General features: G+C 40.5%; 1 protein-coding gene across 2 annotated transcripts in view; it reads right to left on the bottom strand.

The window, feature by feature from the left end:
• The window catches only part of ATXN7 (ataxin 7), a 62854-nt gene extending 51883 nt beyond the window's left edge, over positions 1-10971 (bottom strand). For both annotated transcript variants that reach the window (XM_086755385.1, XM_086755386.1), the window contains exons 1-2: positions 10716-10971; positions 10019-10087 (exon numbers count right to left, since the gene is read on the bottom strand). In XM_086755385.1, the coding sequence (XP_086611511.1) occupies positions 10019-10087; positions 10716-10971 (325 nt within the window). The remainder of the gene's footprint in view (positions 1-10018; positions 10088-10715) is intronic.
• Between the last annotated feature and the right edge of the window lie 14975 nt (positions 10972-25946).

Raw genomic sequence — 25946 nt, 5'->3', positions numbered from 1 at the left:
TCTAAGCACAAGTTGATCATCAGGCAGAACAAAAAGGAAATTTCTCAAACAAGGGCCTACGTGCTTTGGACTTCTCCAAACACCTCATGGAAATAGTGGTGTTGAAACAGTCAGGTAAAGCAAACCAAGTCAGCTGGCTACTAAAGCAGGTCCTACAGAAGGAACAACAGAAAAGAAGAGGGGTCTGCCCAGTCCAGATACAAAACATAATCAAATTGTATCAGGTACAGTTCAGACATCAGTATTTCCCCCAGTCTCAAAAGACAACTGGTAGAAGTCTTCCTTCAAATATTTAGCCACCCAAAAAAAAAACACCCAAACAAAAAACTAACTAGGACAATCTATTATACAAACACATTACACTAGCTTTGGTAGGTGAAACAGATATACTGAATTTGGCTCAAAACTTCTCTGTAAATTACAAGCTACAACATAAAACAGAATCTCCTAAACAAGCATGGTTTCTAGGCAGTTGCTTTAGGTAACACAACTTACACAGAAACAAAAACCAAAATTGCTTTCTGAAAATCATCTTTAACTACTTTTATGAAGCAAATGCTGCCTATCAGGAAAGTCATTTAAGCCTTTCCCCTCAAATACTTCCAGCGAGAGCTGATCATAATCATCTCTCTTAGCAGAACAGAACAAACATATTCAAAGATAAAAATCTACATCTTAAAAAAAAAACCAAGTTATCTGAAGAAAATATCTTAAAAATAAAAATTATATTCCTTACAAACCAAAGCCCAGTAAAGCAGAGGCACATTAAACTCCTTTAATACATTTCTAGAGTCACTCTAACTGAACAGGAATGAAATGGACAATTTTAGCATTTCCAGGGAAAATTCCTAGGAAAGTTTATCACCTTCAAAGTTGCTTTCCAAATGATTTTACATGGTTGTTTCAACAATCCAACACCTATACTATCTGACTACTGGGAACACTTTTTGCTCCTTTGACATATCCAACAAAAACACAGCCCGTTAATCCAGATCTTTGGAGAGCGTGAAGCCTCTGGATATTCCACACTACTACAGATTTGTTCTGAAGGGATAACAAGAATATTTGGTATGGCTTACATTTACGTCTGCTGTTTAGATGGTGCCTCTTTCTCCTCTTGGCATCATTTGCAACAGCCCTCCAATAACAGATAAAAATAAATGATGCCGTAAGTCTTCCTCAGCAGAGTAACCCAGATCCAAATGGTATTTTCACCAGTTCACAAAGTTACAGGGAACCGCCTCGGGAACTTCAGTGAAAGAAACTTGATTTCTATTACCTGGCTTTCCGACACAGCCAATTTCTGAAAATAAATCTTAAAGAAAACCCTAAATAATATAAACTAGTTCTTACTTGCTAGCTAGTTCTCACAATACACTACCTATAACTGATCCTGATTTCCCCTGCAGTTATTAACTGATACATCTCTAAATGCTCTTAAAGATAACCAAGATACAAGAGTTACTATGCTATACAGTCATGTAGGTAGCCATGTAAAAATCAGATCTGATTCACTCTGAAAAAGATACATAATCAAGTACGGTCCAACGGGTTCTAGGATTACCAGACCAAATGTGTGCTGGAAAATTCAGTATCTTCTTTAAGTAACCATCACCTACTTTTGGAAGCAACTTTAAAAGTTACAATGCAACCATCATTTCACAAATGTTTCACTCAGCAGAGACGGTGGAGCTGCTTAATCTAGCATTACTGGGAGGAAAAAAAACCCAACAAACCCGATTGTAGAACCACACCCTAGGTGTAAACTGATACAGATTTTCTTCTGTATTTTAGCCTGAAACAATAGCCAGAGGGTGTCATTTAGGCTATATACACCTTGACAAAGCAATGGCTACAATATCTAGGGACTGACAATTAAAATGTTTGTATAGTGAAGTACTTCTCTGGTGCTGTTTGATGAGAAGGTTGCAGTGAGCGTGGCTATCTCACACATGCAAACTCTCTCGCCCGTAGAGCCCCGTGACCTGGTCCTGCGTCCTCCCTCCAGTCACAAGCAAAACCCTTGTTGACTTCAGCGGCTCACAAAAGAGACCTCACACCCCTCGACAGCACTTAATAAACTGAACTCCAGTTTTCCCACTGACAACATCTCGTATATTGTTTATGCGGTCAATGAAAAAAAAATCTGGAGACAGAAAACCAAATTTATGAAGGGCAAAATACAACAGAATTTGATGGTAAAGGAAAATCAACATCCAATTTAGTGTGTATTCAGCGTATTATTTGCTTTTCAAATTTAACTCATTAAAGCTTCTACACTTCATTTTAATGCAAACTGCTGTAGGAATTTCAGGCAACCATATTAGCATGAAATCATCCAATAAACTTCCTTGCAAATAAAACCATGAAAGCTCTAGGTTTAGAACCACAGTGCACATCATGGACTTAGAGCCTCAAAGCTGCTCCCTATCAGATTTTAGCCCTTCAGCTGCTTTGTGTACATTTTTTTCAGTGCCAGTTGTGAACACTCCATTTTCTATTACACCACAAACAGCTGAAAGATGCAAGTCCTGCTTAGCCACAGAAAAGCAGATCAAGAACACTGCCTAAGTTTTCTAGCTGTTATGATCCCACCAGAACAGAAGGGAGGCGTAACCAGTTATCCCTTCCACCTTTTATTATCAATGAAGTTTGTCCATGGGCTACGCTGAAGCTATCAAAAGTCAAAATCAGGGCGGGGGTGAGCTTGTAAATAAGAGATCTTTCTCATGGGAAAACAGGTTACCACAAAACAGCCTATTCCACAAGGGCTGACAAGCAGCATTTACACACAAATAACCGAGCATTTGAGTCGTTATAATCTACTCGAGCCAATAACCTAGAACATTTACCATCACAGTGACCATTTCCAAAGCTAGCAATCATGACTCCAAGTGATGTGGGAGCAGCTGTGTGTGCAGTTTACTTTGATGAAGTCATCTCCTGTAGTATCCAGGGTTACCACGAGTATCTGACCACGAGAAACAGTTTGAGAGCCACCGCACCACCGGTCCTGTCTCACAGCTGCACACAGCCTGCACAAGCAGGGAGAACTTTTGACTGTGCAGAGCCTTCTAGCAACGGGAACACCAATTACAGGACATTCTTTGCCTTCCCTGACAACTGCTTTTACAGTTGTGCTACTCTGCTCCATTATACTTTGAATTCCCTTTGTCAGATTTTAACACTCGCTGCTAAGAACTTAAACTACACAGCTGTATTCATCTCCGTGCTGTCACCCACACCGTAAGAATGTCTAGGAAATAAAGTTGAGTATCATACACATGTGCAACTTCCCCAGCAGCAGCGATTTTCTTCATTAAAAGGGAAGAGAAACAATTTTTTTGCATCTTATAGTCTATTTGGAGTACTGAATTACAAATTACATATTATCATGATTTTTGAAAGATGACATCTTTTCTGCCTTGTAAGTGATAAGAGATCACATATCCCCAGCCCGCCGTTGGCCATTACAGCCATAGGCTAGGCATGGTCAGAAAAGGTGTAAGAACTGTGTGCATCTTTTATTAGAGATCCACTGCAATGGAAGAAATAGCTTTTAAAATAGTTACCTTAGAGAGAGTAATCTGCATCCTCTTAACCCAATTTATTTAAGAATACCCTTCACTAAGCCTTTTTGTCTTTCCTGCTCTACTTAAACAATAGTGTTATCAACTTACGAGAAAGTTGTACTTCTACATAATATTTATTGCATTGCTCTTCTCTTACTGAGCATTTGTTGTTAAATATAGAACAGAAACTACACAAAAAGTAATATTTAATCAAGTACTATGAAGAAATCACCTCTTCCGCACAAGGATAACTAAGCTCATCATACATACCACTTAAGAAGGGTTAGATAACAGTGAATTCCTGACTGTTATTCATGTGTATAGACAACTACTCCAAAGGTTCTTAAAAAAAAAAAAATATCCTGCTTCCCCACATATTATGGATAGATTGAGGCAGTTTCATAGCTGCAGTTCCAGTGAAAGTCCCCAAGGCCTTGCAATATCACACTATGATACGGTAATATCTAAAACTGGCAAAGTATCTTTAAAGCATAGAAATAACAGTTCTAACTTGCAGTCTAACATCACAATATTCTATTTATAACATGTGACTCATCTTGACAGAAATAATTAAATATTGTAAACAGAACTTGGATTTAAGGGAAAGGAATAACAAGAAGAAAATGAGGATCAGTCACTAAAGATAATCTCAAAAGCAACATCCTTTCAAATTGCACATTTTTCAAGCTATCACAAAAAATCTCTACAATTTTCTTAAACAGTTCAATGCACATTTAAAGTCTCCTTGTAATTGCTTTATAATAACCAGTCCACAAATCCTTAAAACGCTTTCTGTAAATAGTCAATTAAAATGCAATGAAATGAAGAGGAGATTTATCTGATTACAGACTGAACAGCTATGCAGAATGTCAAAAAAGAAGCATGGCACTTTGTAGTGCTACCTTAAAATATTTATTTCAATCCATTAAAAATTCTCACAGTGTATTTGCAGGCAGTCAAGGACTATACAGTCCTCCAAGCATCTTTGACATGATTTAACACAACAAAAATCAGCTCAATTGAGCACCTCCCAAGGCTGAATAAAAACAAATTTAAATTTGAAATAAGACGCTGTCTCTTACTTGTGTTTACAACTTCATAGTTGAACAAACATTTCACCAGTGCTTTAATTATTTATTGAACTTGCTGCTGGGAAAATTCTAGACCTTGGGTGTATGTGATAAAGATGCTTCCACTGAGCCCACCTGGCCTGGTCCTGGATTTCACTGCTCAACCCCACCCAGCACGGGCTCAAGAACAACGGTTCATTGCTTAGCTCTCAGTACTCTCACAACTCTGGTAACTTTCATTAGTAACAATTAATATAATCAAATATCAAAGCTTCTGGTGAATGCCCTAGAACTTTATGAAGTCTTCTCCCCGCCCCCTCCCCAGGATATACACTAACTGTCCAAGACCAGAAGTTCAACTGCTATCAAGTGACACGATGCTGAACAGAATTTGCTCCACATGCTCTCTTGATAGATTCCTACGGTCATAAAATCTTTCAAGGTGCCTCCCAAAAACCGATGATCTGCATTCCCACAGAAAATTCAACACTTCTTTATAAGATCAGTATAGTCTAAAAACTGTAAGAATGGTACCACATTACATCACCACACAGCCAGCATCAATTCTGACCTGCGATACATCTAACGTATCACTGACCATCACTCAACTAACCTCAACGTACAACAAAGTAATTGTCTCCTCTGCATCTCCCTCCGTGACCAGAGAGGATCACCTCATCCAAAATAGTTGTTACGTTCAGAGAGCAACCAGAAGCTTCCTCAGGATTCTCAGAAGCACCAAGTACAAATGGTTGGAACAAATCACTGGCAGACTGTGTGGATGCTGTAAGGATGGCAAAGAGCTCTATTTAGCCAAGACTCAACAAACTTGATCAATGACAATTGATCAAATCAAGCTCAAGACCCAAGTCACAAATGTTCTGTGGTCCTCTTCCTCCTCCTGTACTTTCTTGCCAGCTAACTATAAACAATGGTGATAGTAGTAGTGCACTGCTTGAAATAAGCAGTACCAAGGGATTAACCTCTCAAAGGATGTAACACACAAAAAAATGGGGGGTTGCATGTGCAACAAAGGATGAGATGCTTAAGCTCTTGCAAAGACATCCCACGGTTTCAGCATGCACTGAATAAGCTATCAAAACCAAACAAATAATTTTAAATTCTCTAACCAAATCTCTCTTCTGTTCTCCATACTTTTATTTTCCATTCTGAAATGCTACAGATTCCTTTGCATGTTTATTATTTCATGAGTCAGTATAAGAATCTAACAGACTTCCACCCTAACCATTTCAAAAGGGTTGCACACATTACCAAGTATTACTGCAAGTAACTATGATCTTTGTTAAGAGCAGATAGGTTCTGTCTCTCCAACACAGCCTTGGGGTCCTGTTGGCTTGTGGTGTTTTATTTAAAACAACATACAAGATAACTGGTAGCAACTGGAAATTTACTGTAGGGAGAGTGAGAGTTTCCTGGGGGGTGAGGGAGGGTTAAGCCCCTAGTCTCAATGAACAGCTTTGGTTCACATCATTTTTACTCAGCTTCTCTACTCTTCCACAAAATAGAACAAGTCAATCTGTTGTCAAATTCTGCAAGAAATAAAAGTTCACTCTGTTGAAGCCCGTCAGAGTTACCATGAATGAACTCTATCCTTACAAACACGGTTCTGTTTAGAGATCATCTTCAAAACAATAATGGGCTAGAAAAACTTTTAAAAGAAAACCACTTTAACACATGTTGCAAGAATCTTCTGAAAAATGAAGTTTGCCAAAATATTTCAAGCACTGCTTTCCAAGTTTGACACCACGAATAATTTTCTTCAAATGAAAACGTATCAGATACCATAGACACACCAACCTCCTTTTGAGACCTCCTGGGTCTCCAAGATGAACTGAGTGTATGTGACCATGTCAGCTGTAACTGATGGCACACGCTCCCAGTATCACACAAACAAGTTTGAAAGATGCACTTCAGCAAAGTATCCTTTTAAAATATAAGAAAAATGCATGAAGAGGACTAGATTTTCTGCCTCGCTGGTTTAGAATGCATTAACAGATCATAATGCAACATGCTATACTTGCTTCATCACAGCAAAAGCTGTGTGGCAGGGGAATCACAGCTTTAGCTGGTTCACAAGCAGTAAGTAATTAAGTGATTGTATGAGCTAAAAGATTCTGTCATGTGAACTACCTATGAAAATAAGTGAAGCATAATTGCTTCTCACATGCTATTACATCCATAGCATTGCTCATCACGAGACTTCGGTGTACAAAGTAAAAGTAAATTTTAAATAGCACTTTAAAACAAAATTTTCCTGTGATGAAGGTTGCCCCTTTCTCATTTCCATCTGTTGGGGATTTGCCATACCAAACGTGAGCAGAGTTCACTAGGCCTGTACCTTACTCCTGCAGCTCTAATCTCTACATCAAAGCTCAGCGTGGACTGTTACTGCCTCAAAAAGCAACATGCAGGAAAGCATCCAGTGAGTTTCTCACTTCGGTGAAAGTCTTCAAGGATCCCAGTAGGAATGGTTGAGTATTACAGACTAGCAGAACAGAAAGCATGTAAGAACAGTGAAATACAAACAGAAGTATGAGACACAAACACTAGGAGTTTGGGAAGCCCAAATTCAATTTCTAGTTCTTACATTAACGTGAGCTTGGTTATGCCAAGGAGAGTCAGATACAGAAAAAAGTGTCTGAGACTATGGACTAATTTTAGTTTCCTGATCCCTGCATGGAACTAGCATCACTGACAGGTATTAAGGACTCATCAGGCTTCATAACCACCAGCGTGCTGAGAGAGGAGCTGCCTGATCAGCAAATAGGAAATGCCAGTGACAAAGGTGTGTCTGAAATCCCGCCTCTCTCCACAGCTTGCAAATGTTGTCCTGGAATTGCACATTTACATCCTTTATTCCTTTAAAAGAATACCAGGCATCATTCTTTTCCTTGAAAGCATAACAAAACAAGAAGCTGATAATGTTAAGCCCCCTTTTAATACAGTGTTATGACATGGGAACACTCAGGAGACCCAGACTCTACTCTGCCTGCAAGCCTGAAATCCACCTCTCTCCAACCAGGCCGGCCAATGATGAAGCTGTTCCCACTAGAAGACGCAGAGAAACAGCACGTGGGAAAGGAAACAACTCAAACCCATAACCCAGTGGGTACCCAGGCTGGTGGGAGCCTCACCTGAAAGCTGGAAATTGTTAAATAAAGAAAATAGTTCTTGGCTTTGAACCCAATTCTAATAAGTGGGCTGTAAAGTCATGTTCCCTCCTTCACTCCCTCTCCAGGTCATGAATATTTAATTCTTTTATGCAAACTGGAAGAGTTGCAATGCAAGGTTAAATTAGCCTAAATAACCTTGAAATCCTTTCGTGAAGTTGGGCCTCTGAGTCAACTCCCAATCTGTAGAGAAAGAGCTTTCTTACACAACGAGTTCTGTCATTAGCCTTATCTAAAATATCATGTGGTACCATGACAAAAATCTTGAGGTTACAGTTGATTTGACAAAATTTACACCTTTGGTTCACCTTTCTGTGTTAAGATCCACAGTTTAGACAGCCCAATTATTTAATAAATGTTTGTTACTCAACTTTGAATGTAAAATTCTTCCTGGGAAAAGGCATCAGTTACAGCCTTGCCAAAATTCTATTTGGTAACACAACACAAACGTATGCTGGCATGTTTTCCTGCTCTCCTCGCTCTTTAAGTGCAAACTTTACTAATACTGCTTTTTCTTTTGCAGTAGGCCGAGCTGCATACAGACTAGTTACAGGTATACATGAAGTCAGCGTCTCATTCATGTCACAAAGCAACCAAAAGAAATAGACTTCTGAAAGCCTAACAGAGCTACAGAATTTCACTTTTAATTCTCTAAGTGTTTTACGAGCTTCCTTCAACTCATAACGCTACAAACCATTCACACGCTTGGAGTCAGTGCGGAGAAGCTGTGTCTCACTGGTCAGCCTATGCAAAAAGTTTCATGATCTCTCTCCAGAGGGGGGTGGGGGGAGGGCAATAAAAAAAAATTTCTTCATCCTGCCAGCTACTCTTTAAAATCTGGAAATCTTAGATGCTTGCATTTTAAGAGGTAGGAATAAGAAAGAATGTTTGAAAATCCTTCTCAGTACAATCTTTACTAGGATAATATGTATGCTTATTGTTACAGATGCTCTTTTAGCACTTGAATGATTTGCCTATTCAGAAAAATAAACTAAATATCCAACATCAGTACTACATTGGAACTTGGCAATGAAGCAATAAGATGATTTTTCAAATGCCTAAGAACTTACACATACACTTAGCAGATGGCAAAATGGCACAAGAGATTCTGAATGCCGCAGCATAGCTGTCTATTACATCTTTTTTACAGGTCAGTGACCACTGACTCCAGTCCTAGAAATCTATTTTTTCAGAATTCTAGCAACACTAGGAATTCTACAAAATAGACATTCTGAATCAGCCTCAGTACAGATCACTGCTTCCCAATATTACTAGCCCGTGCCACCTTGCTTTAGGTTTCATTTGGTGTTTGTAGCACACAAGCAGGTAAGTGCTGAATCAGATGATCTCCTAAGGTCCCTGGCAAGTCCTCCCTCCTGTGATCGTAAACGAAGTTTACAAACTCGGTCTTCCATTTCTAACAGCATCACATAAATGACTCGGATCTAACTGATCTGGTATTTAAAATAACGAGGCACATTTTACGGCACACTTCTCAGAAAGTCTGACAGAATTGAGCTAGCGCAACCAATATTACAACAGTTTTAGAACATTTCTCTGCTACAACTGGAAAAATAAACAAATAAAAAAATGGAACATCACAAACCAAATTCATCAGTTGGCTTTTTCCACTCCCTGTTACAAAGTTACCAGTAATCTATTGCTTTCATTCATCTGTTTACAACTTCAAGTAGCATTGTTACTCATGAAATGAACCAGGTCGTTAATGGGCTTTTGCTAATCACAGGTGAAAGGTCACTCTCATTTAGCAGTACGCTAAAAAATAAACATAGCACATTGACATGACAGAGAAGGGGAATCAGTGTTCAAATAATGACATAGATTATATTAAGCATTAAAATATTTTAGTTCAAGAGAAGATATTGTCAGCATTAGTCATACAGCTTCCTTAGGACTATTTATAGTCTAAAACAAAAAGAAAATCCAATGAGAAACACAGTAAAGACAATAAGTAACCTATGCCCTGCCTTGTAGTTTTGAGATTATATATTAATTTAATAATGAGGCTAATAACACCACTCACTGACAGGCCGCAAGTCCCATACCCAAAGTGACAGGACTGAAGATAAGTTTCCTTTCTCCTTCCCACGCGTGTCCTCTCGTAACTAGTTACGAGCAGGAAAACTTCTCTGCGCGCTTTTCTCCAAAAACGAATCGCACTCACCTTCTCGGCAAAGTCGCATTGCTTCTTGGTTTCGTCCGTATTCCTTGAAATTTTCTTCTAATGCTGTTCCTAAAACCAAAAAGCCACAAGACCTCAATCCACGCCGAAGTCAGAGAGCGGGGCTGACCCCCCCACTACTGACCTGTAACCCGTTCCCCTCTGGGAGCAAACCAGCACACCGGGGAGACACGCTCACACCGCTGCGGCAGCCAGCACAGCTTCCCAGAGACCGAGATGGGCCGGCCCGCGCCCCGCAGCGGGGTGCGGGGCTGCCCGAGCCGCTGTCAGCGGAGGTGCGGGGTCAGGGGGTCCCTCACCTGAAGCTGGAGCTGCCCCCGCCCCGAGGCCCAGGCTGAATCCCGGGCAGGAGGTGCCGGCCTCCAGGGACCGGCTCAGACCTACAGCGCGTCCCGGATTACAGGAACTGGGCCAAGCGTTGCCCACCTCGCGCCGCCTCGGGAACCGCGTACCGGACATCGAACTCGGACGCGACGTCGAGGCGGAGCGAGGGTGGGGGGGACAGGGGGGAAACGAAGAGACCCAGCCTCCTCCTCCTCCCTGGGCCCGGGACCCTCGGCCCCCTCCTGCCGGCCGCCCCGCGGTCCCTCCCGCGGCGGGGCCGCGCCCGGGGCACCCCCAGCCGAGCGGGGGCCGGACCGGTAGCGGGGGTTGGGGAGGGAGGAAAACGGCCGCTCACCGTCGTTCCCGTGAAGTTTAGCAGCATCGACCCAGTGGCTCCAGGGCTGCCCCAGCATCGCCTCGGGGCTGGGCAGGGACCTGCGCTCCCCGACGGCCGCCATTGCCGCTGCGGAGGCGGCGGCGGCGGGGCCGGCGCCGCTCCCGCCTCCTCCGCCTCCGCCTCCTTCGCCGTGGCGGGGCCGCCGCTGCCGCTGCCTGGCCGCCGCCGCGCTGCGCTGCTCCCTTCTGACGTCACCCGCGTCCCGCGCCGACATTCTTTCCGCTGCTATAAGGTAACGAGAAAAAGTCGTCGGGCGCTTAAGGTGGCGCCGAGTTTTTAAGGAAGCGCCGCGGCGCTGTCAGCCCGCTCGCTCTCCACCCCGCGGCCCTGGGGCGGCGTCGACTTACCTCTGCGGCGGCCCGGGGGGCGGGAGCCGGGTGCCCATTATTGTACGGGGAGCGCTCCCTTCCTCTTCACCGTGTAGGTGAGGCGCGTTTGTGTGTTTGCGCTAACAAAGCGGCGGAAGGGAGGGGACAAGGGCGCGGGGGGGGGGGGGGGGGGAGAGAGTAGGGCTACGCCGCCCGCCAGGCGCTCCCCGGCTCCATGGGCCGCCTTTCTTTCTCCGCACCACCGGCCCGCGACCCTACAAAAACAACGGCCGCATCACAACCCCGCCTGGCACCCGCTGCCCCGGGAAAGGGGAGGGGGCCGGACCAGCGACGCGACACGGCGGGGCGGAGTCTGGGCTTGCGCGCCCCGCCCATCTCACCGGTCCACCTTAAACCCGGCGCCTCCTTAAAGGCAGCGGCGAGCAGGAAACTCGCTCCGGGCGGGCGGTGGCCCCGGGCCGATGGTTGCGGGGGGACCGGGGGAGGGGCGCGGGGGGAACCCGGGCCGGGGCTGCCCGGAGAGAGTTTCCTGCTCGCCGCTGCCCTCGTTATGCTCGTAACCTATTTAAGCTCTGCAAAATCAAGTTATTTGATTAAAAACACTGGTTTTAGAATCCGTTTACTACCGGGTTTTCTCTCCAATCGACTGAAATGTCCGAGTACCAATGTCAAGTTAAACTCTCGGGCCAAGATTTCTGCCCACGCTTTACGCCACCATCACTAATAACATCACTGAACAGCTAAAGGTGCACATACATCTGCTGCGCTGCCTCCTCCGCAGGGACCCAGCCCACGCGTGAGCTCCAGCGCGCGGGGCTCGTGCCGTCAGCGGGACCGCTCACGGATCACGTCCGTGTATTTGCAACACTAGGCAGCAAAAATCAAAACTGGACATCGATGCGTTTGGACTGCGCGGCCCCAGTCCTGCAGAGGTGTACGTACCTGCAGGCTTAGCTAACGCCTTGCTGTTTTCATTTAAAGTGGGGAACTATACCGAGATATAGATGTTCCTTTCCAAATTTATGCACACATAAAATGTATAAATACAATCATCACGTAATTACAACCTATCCATCCCATAAGAACATTTTCAGTGTTCCACCTAACTGAAAATGTCTGTCACACTCAGGATGTATCTTGTAAAATTGCAGATCTACACAGAATAGCTAGTGAGATGTTTCCCTCCTCTTGATCACTGCAAGTCTAATTTAACTCTGCAATAAAAGGCAAACACCATGAGATTTAGATAAAGATTGCAACATTGACTTCTCCCATAAACATTTGTAGCAGGATTAATTAACAAAGGCTATCAGCTCCTTGAGCTGGGCCCTGATCTTTCAGTTACACATGTTCGTAACTGTACAGGAGCTTCCCAAAACAGTGGAACAACTCTTCAAGTTAGGTCTAAGCATGAGAAAAGGTGTTTATGCAAGCAGAATCTAAAGATAAATTATGAAGGGAGGGCATTATTGTTTGATTCATTATCAAATAATTTATAATAGAAAACTACTTATAATTAAAGCTAAGAACATCACTAGGAGAAAAATACCAGTCAGGTGCTAAGCAATTTCTGAACAGAACCTAAGCTTCTTTTACGGTGTAGAAGCCAGACAGGAAAAAAAAATAAAAAATCTATGACTGATTTCTTTCAAGCTTAGTTCTTCAACTACTCCAGAAGTGGAGACTCACTTAACATCCGTAGCTGAATTCAGACTCCGGCCATGGGATAAGGCAAGTTACAGACAGAACGATATTATCTGTGTCAAACATTCTGGTTTATATTACAAACTTTACTACTTTCATACATCTCTCCTTTGTTCTGGAGAAAGCTGTCAGCACGTTGTCTCAGCTGCAGTTTGAAAAACAATCATTGATACGTCCGAGCTAACTACTTTAACAAGCCAATATATTATCAGCTTTTCAGTTTCTAAGGTTGACACTCACCAAGTTATTCAAAAGTGCCAGCCGAATGGGTAAAGTGCCTTTATTTCACACGTCTTTGATTATCTCCTTTCTTGCTCTTTTTTACTCTTTCAAACTGGTTTTTGCATTTTTCCCCTCCCTCTTTCTTAACTTTTCTCTTCTCCCCCTATATATTCCCACTCCAGATCTAATTCTGCAGTCTGGGCCTCGGGCTGTCCTTTCGTAAACCTTTTTCCACTCGTATTTTCCCACTGTCGTGAATACATCAGTACTCCAGTAGAGGGAGGAAAGTGGCAGCAGAAAGATCAGTTTATCAGTTCAGTGCACAAGACCAATTTGTCAGAGAGCAGGAACAGGAGCAGAAGAAAAACTAATTTTACAAGGACTGGAGGTGGAGAGGATTTTCTTTTCCCACAAACTCACTAGGCTGACTATGTGTTTGGTTTTTTTTAAGCACAAAAGTTCAAGTCCCTTAAATTGTTTCCATAGTGCTATACATGGATGCATTGATGATTTTAGGGAAAACTAAGGAAAACCCTGAAAATTCATCATGTTAGAAGGAAATCAGAATTGAAAACACATGTACAAGCTGTAGGCTTTGAACAGAGGTGACTATTACGAATCTGAGACATACAGACCAGGAGTACAGCCATCAAAGCTCCTGTGGCAATCAGCAGAGAGCCAGGGATACCTTTGGGATCAGTTTGGTCCCTCCTGGTCCAGAGCACTTTCTGAAGAAGCCCTTCTCTTCCTATTGACCACAGAAGTAGTCAAGGATGACCATGCACATGAATTAGGCACCTCCGTGAGGCACCTAGAATTAAGTGAGATGAATCTGGTCAGGAGTGGGCAGAACACTCAAGCGTGGAAAGCGCTGCCTAAAGGCAAGGCTCCTTGAAGAGAAAAGAAGTGGTCCAGAAATGCTACAATTCAAAGGGCTTAACTGAGGGGGCAAAATAGCCCAAAAAGTAGCATTGGGACTGAGACAGTGTGTGAATAACCATAGACTGCTCTTACGTGTGAATGAGAACAGGCACACAGAGAATGGAGAGAAAAATATGAAGGACTAAGTTAAGCTCAGATGGAAAGTGGAGAAAGAAAAATGTGAGGCAGGAAAATAGCAGAAAACAGTGGATGATGTAGAGAAAACAGCCAAATAATGAGGCGAATAAAGCATAAACAGGCAAACAAAAAGTATAACACAGGCTGCAAAAGGAAAGAAAGAATGTCATCAAGAAGAGGAAACAAAACACACAAAAAGGGAAAACCCTTGGTTTTAAAGGTCACTAAATAGATTTAATAACATATTAAACATGGCTGGTGATACTCATTAAACATATGCCTACAAACAGCATGCAACTGCTTAAAACTGAGGATGGTTATTTTGTGGCATGACACTACAGGCATTTTTTCACCTGTACCAGCAGGTTTCATTCTTTGGCCAGGTGGTCCGGGAAAGCTGTTCAAACAGGGAACACCTACCTCAGCTGTTCAGTTAGAATCTGAAAGACAGCCTCTGTATAGGACCTGAGATATGTAACTCTTAACTGGAATGAAAAAGGACGGACAAATCTGCAGTTGAACTCTTTTAAGAACAGAAGTACAATGATACAATTCACCCATGATTTTCCACAACGAAAGGGAAAGGATGCAAGAACTGAAGTGCGAAGGAAGAGACAGGGAGAACCTACGAGGGTGTCACCGTGTCAGTACTCAGAAGAAAGAAAAATAGTGAATCCACAAAAAAGTCTGTCAAGGAAAAGATCTGAGGGGCGTTACGGCATTAAAGGAAATCAAATAAGTTAATTCTAGCCAAAAAGTATGAAACAATCAAGAAGGGCTTAACAACTAAGAATAAATATTATTAGTGAAGATTTTCTGGTCGATGAGTTTCAGGATGAAATGACAACTCAAGTAGCTGATATGCTGAAGTGCTCCCATCAGCTCCTGCTGGCAGCAGTGGAACTGGGAGTACATTTTGTGCATTTTAAGGTATGTGTCCAGTATGAGAAGTACTATAATTGGGCAAGTAGGGAAGCAAGAGATAAAAAGTTCATATAAATCCAGACATCCAGATGATGAGAGAACTATCCAGCCATAACAAAACAGACCATTTCATTTAAGCCTCATTATAGAAAAATACTAATATATCAAGAAAAATGCATTCTGGTAATCTGCAGTTCACTCTCACCTCCAGTGAAATCAAGCAACTTCTCCCTTTATAACTACACACAGGACTGTGATCCTGTAGAATAATAATTATGAGCAGCACACAATAAAAAGTTATACAACAAACCACGCCAGACTATTATCGTTTTCCCACAGATCCTGGGAACAGGTTGATGTGTATGATTTTATTTATGAGTATCACTTCAAAAGGGGAGCTGAAGATGCTCAGAAGTGCTAGAATACAGCTACTTTAAATACTGGAATATGAAATTATTGTGGATACCTACTAAAAAACACCTGTACCAGGGGAAAGAACAATATTGTTAAGATTAGAAGACTAACTTAAAGTATCCGTTTCTGAGGAGAAGGAATGGGGAAATGGAGGCTAATAAATGTAATAAATCTGCAAAGAATTCTGCATTAGGATGAGAATGCAACAGATGCCCCTCTACTTTTATCCAAACATCACAATGACCGTACTGAAGATAGTATAACCTTTTTAGACCCAAATCATAAGCCAATGTCACGACCATTTCCTTCTTTACTTAATTGTCAAATACGTCTTAGATGCAAGTTCAATTTCTGCAAGAAGTAACAACCTCGCGATCTAAAGTAGATTAGGAAGCACAAGGAATACAGGAACACAGATCTTTGCCCTGCTTAGATGTCACTAAATGTTGTCAATTCTTGAAGAGAATTTTACAGAGAAAACACTGAATAGTGACACAAAGTTTTCAGGTGTTAAAAATACATCCAGTTAATAATCTGGAAACCAAACTAATGTTTATTATTTTTACACAAGGTATTGAAATCACCTTTTGAAGTTGGAAATGTTAAAACGATTTTGGCAACCTAACTATGCAGATGAATCATTTTAATCAGAGGAATCAGAAATGGGTATGACCTTATAAATTCTGATTTATACACAGAGAATATGATATTACAATTTAGGATGATTAAAATACACAGCTATTCAGGTCAACTGTAACAAAATATTAGTGCCGAATTTCCATTTACTGAAATCAAAGTACTTAATGGAAACAGTTTGATACCAACAATCTTTTGATGGAACCTAACTACCACGCAAAGTTTCATAACCCTGCCTGGTTTCTTGCCAGCTTGTCCACATGGCTCCTTGGCAATTCATTGAGGCAGAAGACTCTGGGTCCAAGCACAGCCCACAGGACTGAGGAGTTCCTTGAGACCACAATGATGCCTACTTATGATAGGAAGCTGCCTGACTCCTCATAACCTCAGAAGTCTGAGATGCTGATTAACATCAGACCAAAGATCCTGAGAACCCTGGCACAAGGAAATTTAAATTTATACCATTCTTTTCACATTTGATTGCTGCTTGCTGATGCTACCTGCACTGACCACATACTTAGCAAGTTAGCAACAAAATATAGGAATTGGATGTGGACAGGTCTATGGGACTCAACGGGATGCATGCAAGGGTGCTAAGAGAGTTAGCTTGGAAGGTCATGGATGTAGACCATGAGATTGCTGGCAAACTGGCTGAACTGCTGTGCTCAGAGGGTGGTAATGGCTCAAAATCAAACTGGCAATCAGTCACAAACAGAGTTCCTTGGGAGTCCATACTGGGCTCAGTCCTATTCAGTATCTTTTAAAATGATCTGGATGATGGGAGTAAATGCATCCTTACCAAGTCTGCAGATGACACAAAACTTGGAAGACAGGCAGATATACCCAAAGCAAGTGTCACTATTTACAAAGACTGTGACAGGCTGGAAGACTGGGCCAGTTCAAGAGACACATTAAAAAACTGGACAGGGTCCACCAAAGTGGACCAAAGAAGGCTGGAAAACTTACTATAGAAATTAGAAGGAATGGGGTTCGTTTGGCCTAAAGAAGAGAAGGCTTAGGTGGGACATAATCATAGCCTCCCAATAAGTAAAAGATAGTTACAGAGAAGATGGAGGTGCTCTCTTCACAAGAAACACAGTGAAGGGCAAGAGAAAACAGGTACAAGTTGCTTCAGAAGTTCTGTCTGGATACAAGAAAAAGTATTCACTCTGAGGAACAATTAAATATTGGAACAGGTTGCCCAGAGAAATGGTGGACTTTCCCTTGCTGGAAATATTTAACACTTGGCTTGATCAGGCCTCAGATAACCTGCTTTCAGCAAAAGGTTGGATCAGATGATGTCCAGAGGATTCTTCCAATCTAGACCTTCCTATGATTATATGAGAATCTGACCGATGCTGTGGCCCTATTTAGTGACGTGGAGCAAGGAAGTAGATAAGAACAATGACAATTTTTTGCAACCCCAGGCACTCTGGGTTCACTAATACAGCCACTTCTCAGGCTGCTGAAAAATCCAGGGAAGCATTCTGTTACAGAAACTTCAGATATTACAGCTTCCAATGTTTCATATTTCAGGAGCCACACCATGACAAACATTCCTTGCTTTTCTTGAGCCCAGATTAACTCTGCCACTTAAATAAGTTCTGCAGACCAGGTCCATGCTAACCAATGGCCCTTGCTGCTGCAATCTATTTTTAAATACACTAAAAGATGATTTGCACAGCAAATACTAGCCAGGCTGTAATAGTCTGGATTCTTCAAGTCTGTGCATAACAAAAATGCAAACATAAGAGTGAAATATTTTCTTTCATGATATCAAGCAAAAACGTACAAAATAGTGAAATGCATGCAATGATAAAAAGTTAAGACAAATGTAAGGGAAACAGAGAAAGAAATGGATACTGTTTCAATGAATTAGCAGCACCTGATAAAATAATCTGCACTAGCAGCTTTTTAGCCAAAATTTCAGTTTATCATCATAATTTTCTCTTTTTCCTAACGTTCTGCCAGGAACGCTGGTCATGGAGAATAACTCCAGTGTGTTAGGCAACTGTACAGTCTTTGCCTCAGTTTGCAATTCTACTTTCTGAACTTGTAAGATAACAAAACTGATGCAGCTGGTAGGCTATGGTATATACCAGAGCCTAACAACCTTTAAATGCTTTCAAGTATCCATAGAAACGTGGAAATAGACAAAAAAAATACTCAGAAAAAGAAGTATAGTTCTAAAACTATAATACGTAAATAAAAAATATTGCCTGTCTGCCACATCTTACTTGTCCAAATCACTTAATCTAAGTGATTGAGATATATGCTCCCAATTTCCTTTTATCTTTTTAAGTTTGGCTGTTCCATGCATTGAACTCCCTTTAGGTTGATTGCAAGGTCACTTATTTCCCACTGAAAAATGTATTAAACACCTGCATTTAAAAAAAAAAAGAAGTCTCCCCACTGCATCTGGTAACACTTCAGACTTGCTTTGCAACCCTGCTAATATCCTGTTCTCCACGCTTCTCACATCTAAAGTATGTGAATATAATGCTTAAGGAAAATATTTGGGTAAGCATGTCACAGTACCTTGAAAGTATGGTGAATCGCTGGGTTGATTTATCAATTGATCTTCATCTGTTCAGATTTTGGAAGCTTTTTCTAACTTGTACCTGATTAATTCTGAAAGAAAACAAAAAGAGTACAGCAATAAGATACCTAAAACCTTATGTCCGTTTCCTAATTATAACTGTATCTATTTAAAAACTAATACAAAGCGTTTTATTAATTTTACAAATACAGTTTCTGCAATGGATTTAAAATTGAAAGGTAAGCAGGGAGCTGTTATGCACTCTTATGTACAGAGCAGCTCTTTAAATGGCAGCGTGACATTACCAGAAAGGTATGCATTGGATGAAATCTCAATCTTCAGCCCAGTTACTGCACTTACATCGACTATTACTGACCAGATTTCCCAGCAGACGGTTGTGTCTCTATCAGAACCTGGTGACACGACAGCACTGGATTTTCTACACAGGATTTTTCTAGAATATAGCACGACTCCAACAACAGGGGCTCTCGGTACGCAGTCATTGACATTTTTACCACCATGTCACAGAACGCGGATAGCTAAAAATGATCCCTCACGTAATAGTCATTAGTGACTATTACTGTATCGCTGATGAAGAATTTAACAAAAACTAGAGAGGGGTACAGATTGAGGCCTTTCCCACAAAAGGAACGTCTATCATCTCGAGATCAGGTTTTTAAAATCCCTCAATTCAATGCTCATAAACCTACTGCTTATATAAACCAAATTTAAATCCTGTTTGCTTTGGTTTAGCATAAATCAATGCCTAATTGGTTAAAGCTAAACCAAAGCCATGTTAAAACTTAGAAAAGAGTTCAACCGTCCTTGTCCACAAGTTATATTAAAGATGAAATCCTTGATTTTTATAAGTGATTTGAAATTAAACTGGTGATTTTTTTTCATCTACTAAAAAGTCATGAAGATATATATAAATGACCAGATGACACTTCAGAGAAAACTATTTTTTCCCCTCCAAAGATTAAAGTCCAGACAAGGGGAATGCAGTCCATAGGGCATCCAAGCCGTTCCACAGGCTGTAGGGCTCTGCCTCAGTGGAAGGTGCAGAACAAAGCTTTTCCTGGCTTCTGCTGCTCCTCTGGGAAGCTCTCTGCAAATTGAGTTCATGTCTGTAAAGTCTTCTTATGCACTGAGGATAAATCTCTTTTTGTTTTTTCTTTTCTTTTAAACTGCAGCTTAGCAGCTGACACTATCTTGACTATAAATCACCTACAGATATATTTACTTTTTCTAAGCTGTACTCTGCTCAGTGACATACTTGATCCTAAGAAGCACATCCAAGCTTAATTATATTCTAATTACTCCATAAAATCCAAAATTTTCTTATCTTCAGTGGACACCACTTAAGAACAAGCCCAGCATTGTTTCTCTCTCTCCTCTGCAGCTACTATTCTGCTTTACGGTTAATAGAACTGATCGTTAACAGATTTCTGCACTAGTAGAGGTCTCAACACATTGAATTTCCTTGTTACACACAGAAATCTCATTGAATACTACAGTGTAAAACTTTCTCTTCAAGTCTTGCTGCTGCTCACTGGGAAAGGCAATGCAATGTTTGTCAAAAATCCTTTTTTTCTTTCATTTGTTTAGGACAGGAGACTGAATTCATAGAGAGCATCCCCTCCACAGAAGACCATGCAACTTTTAGCCTCAAAGTCCCAATCCCTTCAAGCATACGACCTCCCTACTGTGGAAGGAACTCGCTCCGTCATCTCTACACCAATTTATTTAGGGGATATGAGGAGTCTGCATGTAAAATGCTCTTTGTTTTATCCTGACTTACATGTTATTTGTTACATAAAAGGCATATTCCATTGCTTCATGCAAAAATGAAAACAAGAACTACCTATAAAACAGATGACTTTTGCAAAGACTTACACATCTAGGAACAGGGCAAGAAGTAAGTGGTAAGTACAAAAAATGGACCAGATGAGGGTGAGGGAAGATCAGCCAAAAGTTTTACTCCTATATGCAAGAAATCAGAGTGCACTGTGTCACCACCTGCGGATTTTGCTGTAGGGATGACATCTGGAGTTGAGTCTAAAGGAAATTAAGAGAATAGTAAGTTTCAAAAGAGTAAAGTGACAGCTTAACGACCCTTTAAAGGGAACCCTTTCTCTGGATAATGGGTGGCAAAAAACAGGAATGATTCTTGTTGAGAATTTACAGCAGGTCAATTACAACCACAACTGTCAGCAGAGAGTAATGCAAGGAAGCCATGGGATGATTGAGAATAAGCGGAGGAGCTCTCTCTCCAGAAGGTAAGCACTTCGGTACCCTGCAAAAGGGAGAGCTAGATCAAAGACGGAAAGATGAAAAAAATAGTCAAAGCAGCAATCCAAGAAAATGGAAGAAGGCCTGCATTTTCAAACCAGCGAAGGAGACTCAGCATTATCTCACTCTCAATGCCTGGCTGTCAAAGAAACTTGGTTGCAATTGCTATTGAATACTTCGAGGAGTTACTGATGTGCAAGACAGGAAACCACAGCTGGCAGAGGAAAAGCTATATCCCAGTCACAACAGTATCTACACAGACACATATAATAAAGGCACAATTATGATGACTAATGCATATTATCCATTTAAGGGAAACATACTTACATGGAAATTGTAGTTGCAAAGCAACTCATGAAAATAAAGGAAATGTAAATATGTGTGATAAAGCATCCCTAACTTTTGAAAGTATCAAAACTAATGCTTCAGCTATCCAAACTCCTTTAACTCTTTTCCTTTTCAGCTGTCAGAAATAGGGACCAAAGAATGTGCTCACATTTTGGAACAGTCTTTCTCCTTTGTTATCTACTAAATATCCAAATGTAAGATAAAATACAATGTCTACATTTATACGAACAAAGATTTGGACACGCTAGGTATAATCACCCCAACACTGAGCTTCATTTAGACATTTTGTTTATGAAGATAACCTAATGAGGTCTTATTCTGCCCCCTGGAAAAATGGGTGCAGGAGGCATCTGTTGAAGAAACACAAGCTGGCCAGCAGAAGGCCGGGGCGGCTGGTAACAGTAAATCAGAGCAAATCTCAGAGTAATCTCATTTGTGCTGAAGACTGACTCAGGACCCGCCAACTACAGAATCTCAGGGGGTCAAAGATGGTATAAGGACTATAAGCTCTACCAATACATAATTGGCCCTCCTACTTTCTTAGGGAGACACAATTCTTTACATCTTCACAGATTAAAAAATAAATACCGTAAACTTCTGTAAATACCAATTATAAAATTGTGGCATCTCAAGATTTCATATAGTTCCTATGTATACCAATGTAAAATATTTCTCATAATTACCTACATATGTACTATGATTTGTGTAAACACAAATGCAATAGAATATTCGGTGCAAAATAAAGTTATTCTGAAACTATTTCAAACATGCACAGGTATCTTTATAGATAATGAGAAGAGTCAAACTTAAATAACTAGTATCTTAGTTACTAAATAACTAATATCTTAGCTAATAGAGAAGAAACAGCACCTCAGATAGTTCTAAATAAATTGATAAAAATTGCAAAATAATTAAGCATAAAGTGCAGTTGAGGGGTCTTAACTATGACTGCTGTCTTCTTCCTTTGTCTAATGGGAACCGGAAAACATTTGCATTAATTATTTTGCTCAACAAATCATGTTATCACTAACTGTAGTTTTATCTTCCAACAATTTCTCTTTTAACTTAGAAGTCTTCTTTAGCAGTAAGATTAAAAAGTCGCAGGAAGCCTTTGCATATTGCACTTCAACTTTTTAAGTATGACACACAAAAAGCACAGAACAGACAGGTTAAAAAAATAGTTGGTTTCAGAAATAATGAAAGATATTCTATAAGCGAGTATCTTGTTTTGTATTTCAAAACACCTGCATCTTGCAGTATGATTTATACCACCATTTGAAAGTTCAATCCATAAGACATATTAGCTTACTGCAGCTAAGATAAATCAGGACAGCTGAAATTATATTTATACATTTCTTTAAAAATTGTATTTATGTACAACTGTAGAGAAGAAAAAGATATGTTCTGCATTTTATGCCATAGGAATATTTCATACCAATTACAACTGGTATTACATCAGAAACACAAACAACAAAAGATTAGTAGCAAGCAATAAGACACTGGACATCAGGATTTTCTGTTTTTTTAAATAAATAATATTCTGATTGGCTCAATGTAAAGGGTGCATGAAGCAAAACAGTAATGTTAAAAAGAATATACAAACATAAAATATAAACATACTTTTCAAGACACAAAGGCTCAGCTAATCAAGACAATGCAGAGTACATGATTAACATGACTGGCAAAATTTATTACTGAGCTTCTCTATTAAAAGTAATATTATTCAAACTACACCGTCACGGTTACTGCAGATTAAAGATTTCAAATTAGCTCCTCATGTATATCATTATTGTGAGTGGTTGCATTTTATCTGTCTAATTTTAAATTACTGCAGGCAGATGAAAGTCATCTTAAAATCTGACTCATAATTTAGGTACCGTACCACTAACCTTAGCAGAGATGCTGGTTCTTACACAGGTACAACATTATTCTTAATGTAAACAAAGGACCCTGGCATGCACCCCAGGCTAAGGATGTCAGCATTTTTCAAACACCTTTCTGACTGTTCCATTTTATGGTGATGCAATATGACCTACATTTTCAATGGCCAAAGAGAGACAGAGACATAAAAAGGGAGGAGATAGAGAAAAGAAAGACAGACAGACCTTTGCTGTCCTTATCCTCCATTAACTACAGCTTTAACTGTCCCTCATGGGGCTGGTAATGGGCAAGAATAAAAGCAGAATAACCTTATGGTAAATTCTGAATGAGAAGCTGAAAGACAGGCTAGTATAAGAAATAGCAAGATTTTTTTTTCTACAATCCCATGAGCAAGTACATAGTAATAGTCTCAACAGGAAAGAGCAGTAGAATCAATGATTTTATAATCAGTTGCCAGTACAAAGCTGTCTGCAATACAGACGCTTATTTTACCGCCTTGTATTTCCCATCATGTTCCTGCCCTGCTTCATTTCTATGTATTCTCTTTAGATCTCAAAATGAAACGCAAAATAATCCATGTTATCATCATCTTTACAGACAGGGAAATTGAGGAAGAAGGAGCGATTTGCCCACAGTTACCTACCAGGCCCAAGGCAGGGCTGGGAACAGAAAGCATCACTCTTCATTATCACTGTGCAATCTATTAGGGACTGTGGTACCTGTCATCCTAATACATAATCTTGACACAATACCAAAATTATCTCTATCTTGTCTTTCTTGCACATGAACTTCACACAGAAAACTGTACTAGATTACTGCTAACACTCAGAAAGCTGTCCCTCACAAACGATACGCCACATTTCTCAAAGGGGCTCTGGAAATGCATTTGACTGCGAATTGTAAAACTTGGCATAAAATGCCAGTGCTTCACTATGAACAGGTAAAAATAAAGACCAAATTAAAGCTTTGGTTGATTTTTCATTCTTCTGCAACTTTCCTTTCAAAAATCAGCAGTTTTCCACAGTTAAACTACTACATTAAGAAATTAAAAGCTTGTTGCTAGGACTGTATTAAGCCAAAATCAAGATCAGTTACTCTTTTTTTAGTGCAAAAAATGTCCTGCAGAATATTTGCAAAGCGCTTACAGGATCAGCCCCTTTAATAATGCTGGTAGTTAATACAATAAGCAATATAACAGTAAATCATTTTCTTATTAGTGAAACTGAAGGCCAGAACTTGATCTTAAGCATACCTCTAAGTCCTGAGCGACTCCAGCGCTTTCCAAAGAGCTTCTTGAGATTTGCACATACATAAACAAGATTGTAATTTGGCATTGTGTTTAAACCAGAGATCAATAAAACGTATAGATTAATTCCTAGTTTTGAACTGTATTTATTATAACAATAGGTTTCCTATCAAGCAGTATTCATCTCACGAAGTGCAATCATCCCTACACAGCAAGGGCTCAGAAACTGTTGTTCCTTTGCTTGAGTGCTGCTGCCTTTTCTAACTGCGGCCGTACATCAAACTGTTGAGTAGTGACAAGTTAGGAAGGCAAACAGCACCTACGTGAAGAAAGGGAGAGAAAAAAAAAGCCAAAGCTTATCCTGCTTTAAAGAGAAGAGACAGAGTGGAGAGTCAAGAGACAGATTGCTAACAGGTATGAAGGAAAGGAATTAGCTATAAAATGACGGGAAGGAGTTTAGAAATTAAGACGAGAGGATGAACGCTGCAAAGGGAGGATGAGGGGGCAGGGGGTGCTGGAAGACACAACGTGAAGAATGCAAAAAGAACTATTTCTCCAACAACATGTACCCATATGACTGTGAGGAAACCCTCATTTGTTAAAATGAGATTGCAATCACACATTCCTCTATTCCTATTATCCCTGGTCGCACCTTGGTCAATCTATTTTACTCTTTGAAACTGAATTTAGTGGGAAACTGGTATTTCTCCCATTATAAACAAGTTTATTTCTGTTAATCTAGGACAAAGTCTTGCTGATATAAAAGAGATCTCTTCACTATTGTCAGCATTACTAAGGCTCTCTTTTGCATGTTTCACTGCAACATTTTCTCAGTTTCTCTTACTTTTTGTCCATGTTTTTTTTTTTTTTCCTTTATACTATCTCTGTTGCAGTTCTGAAGGGAGAGAAGCTCAGGTGACACTTTTATTGCTGTCCAACACCATAAAAATTCCAAGTGGAGAACCAACCGGTGCAGAGACTTGTAGGGTGCAAGGCAAGCAACCCAGCGCCATCCTTCCCTCTGCCTACCAGTGACTGCCACCTAGGGTCGGTGCGCCGCCTCACACGGAACAGCCTGGTACAGCAAGGAAATGTTAACCCCATTCAAAAAAACCCAAGAACTCACATTCTAGAAAGTTAAAACTAGCTTAAAAAATAAATTATTCGTGTTTCTCTTCTTAACATGCCTTCTGGCTAAGGAGCATTTGGCCCATGTCTCCCCGATTTTCTCCAAAAACTGCAATTGCATTTTGTTATAAGCACTCAAGTTGCACATGTGGGGAAAATACATATAAAATAATACATATAAAATACATAAAAATAGCACTATGCTACTCTTCAAGTAAATCCTATGTTTCAGGTTGTTTCCTAAGAAACATGCTAGGCCATGGTAAAAAAAAAGGGGATACAAAATTTCACCATTAGCTGAAGATGTAACAGTCACTTTTCAAAGACTACCTGTGCAAAAATGCTGACAAAGCTTTACCGTTAATGACATTTGTGATACTAATGAGACTAAAAATGTCTTTCTAGTGGCATGAAACTTAATTTTAAAACCTTAACATTTTAAGAAATACACTCATACTGACACAAAT

Source organism: Chlamydotis macqueenii, chromosome 10 (genome assembly GCF_036417535.1).
Source record: "Chlamydotis macqueenii isolate bChlMac1 chromosome 10, bChlMac1.mat, whole genome shotgun sequence".
Classification (NCBI taxonomy): Eukaryota; Metazoa; Chordata; class Aves; order Otidiformes; family Otididae; genus Chlamydotis; species Chlamydotis macqueenii.
This window is presented reverse-complemented; position numbering and strand designations above follow the sequence as displayed.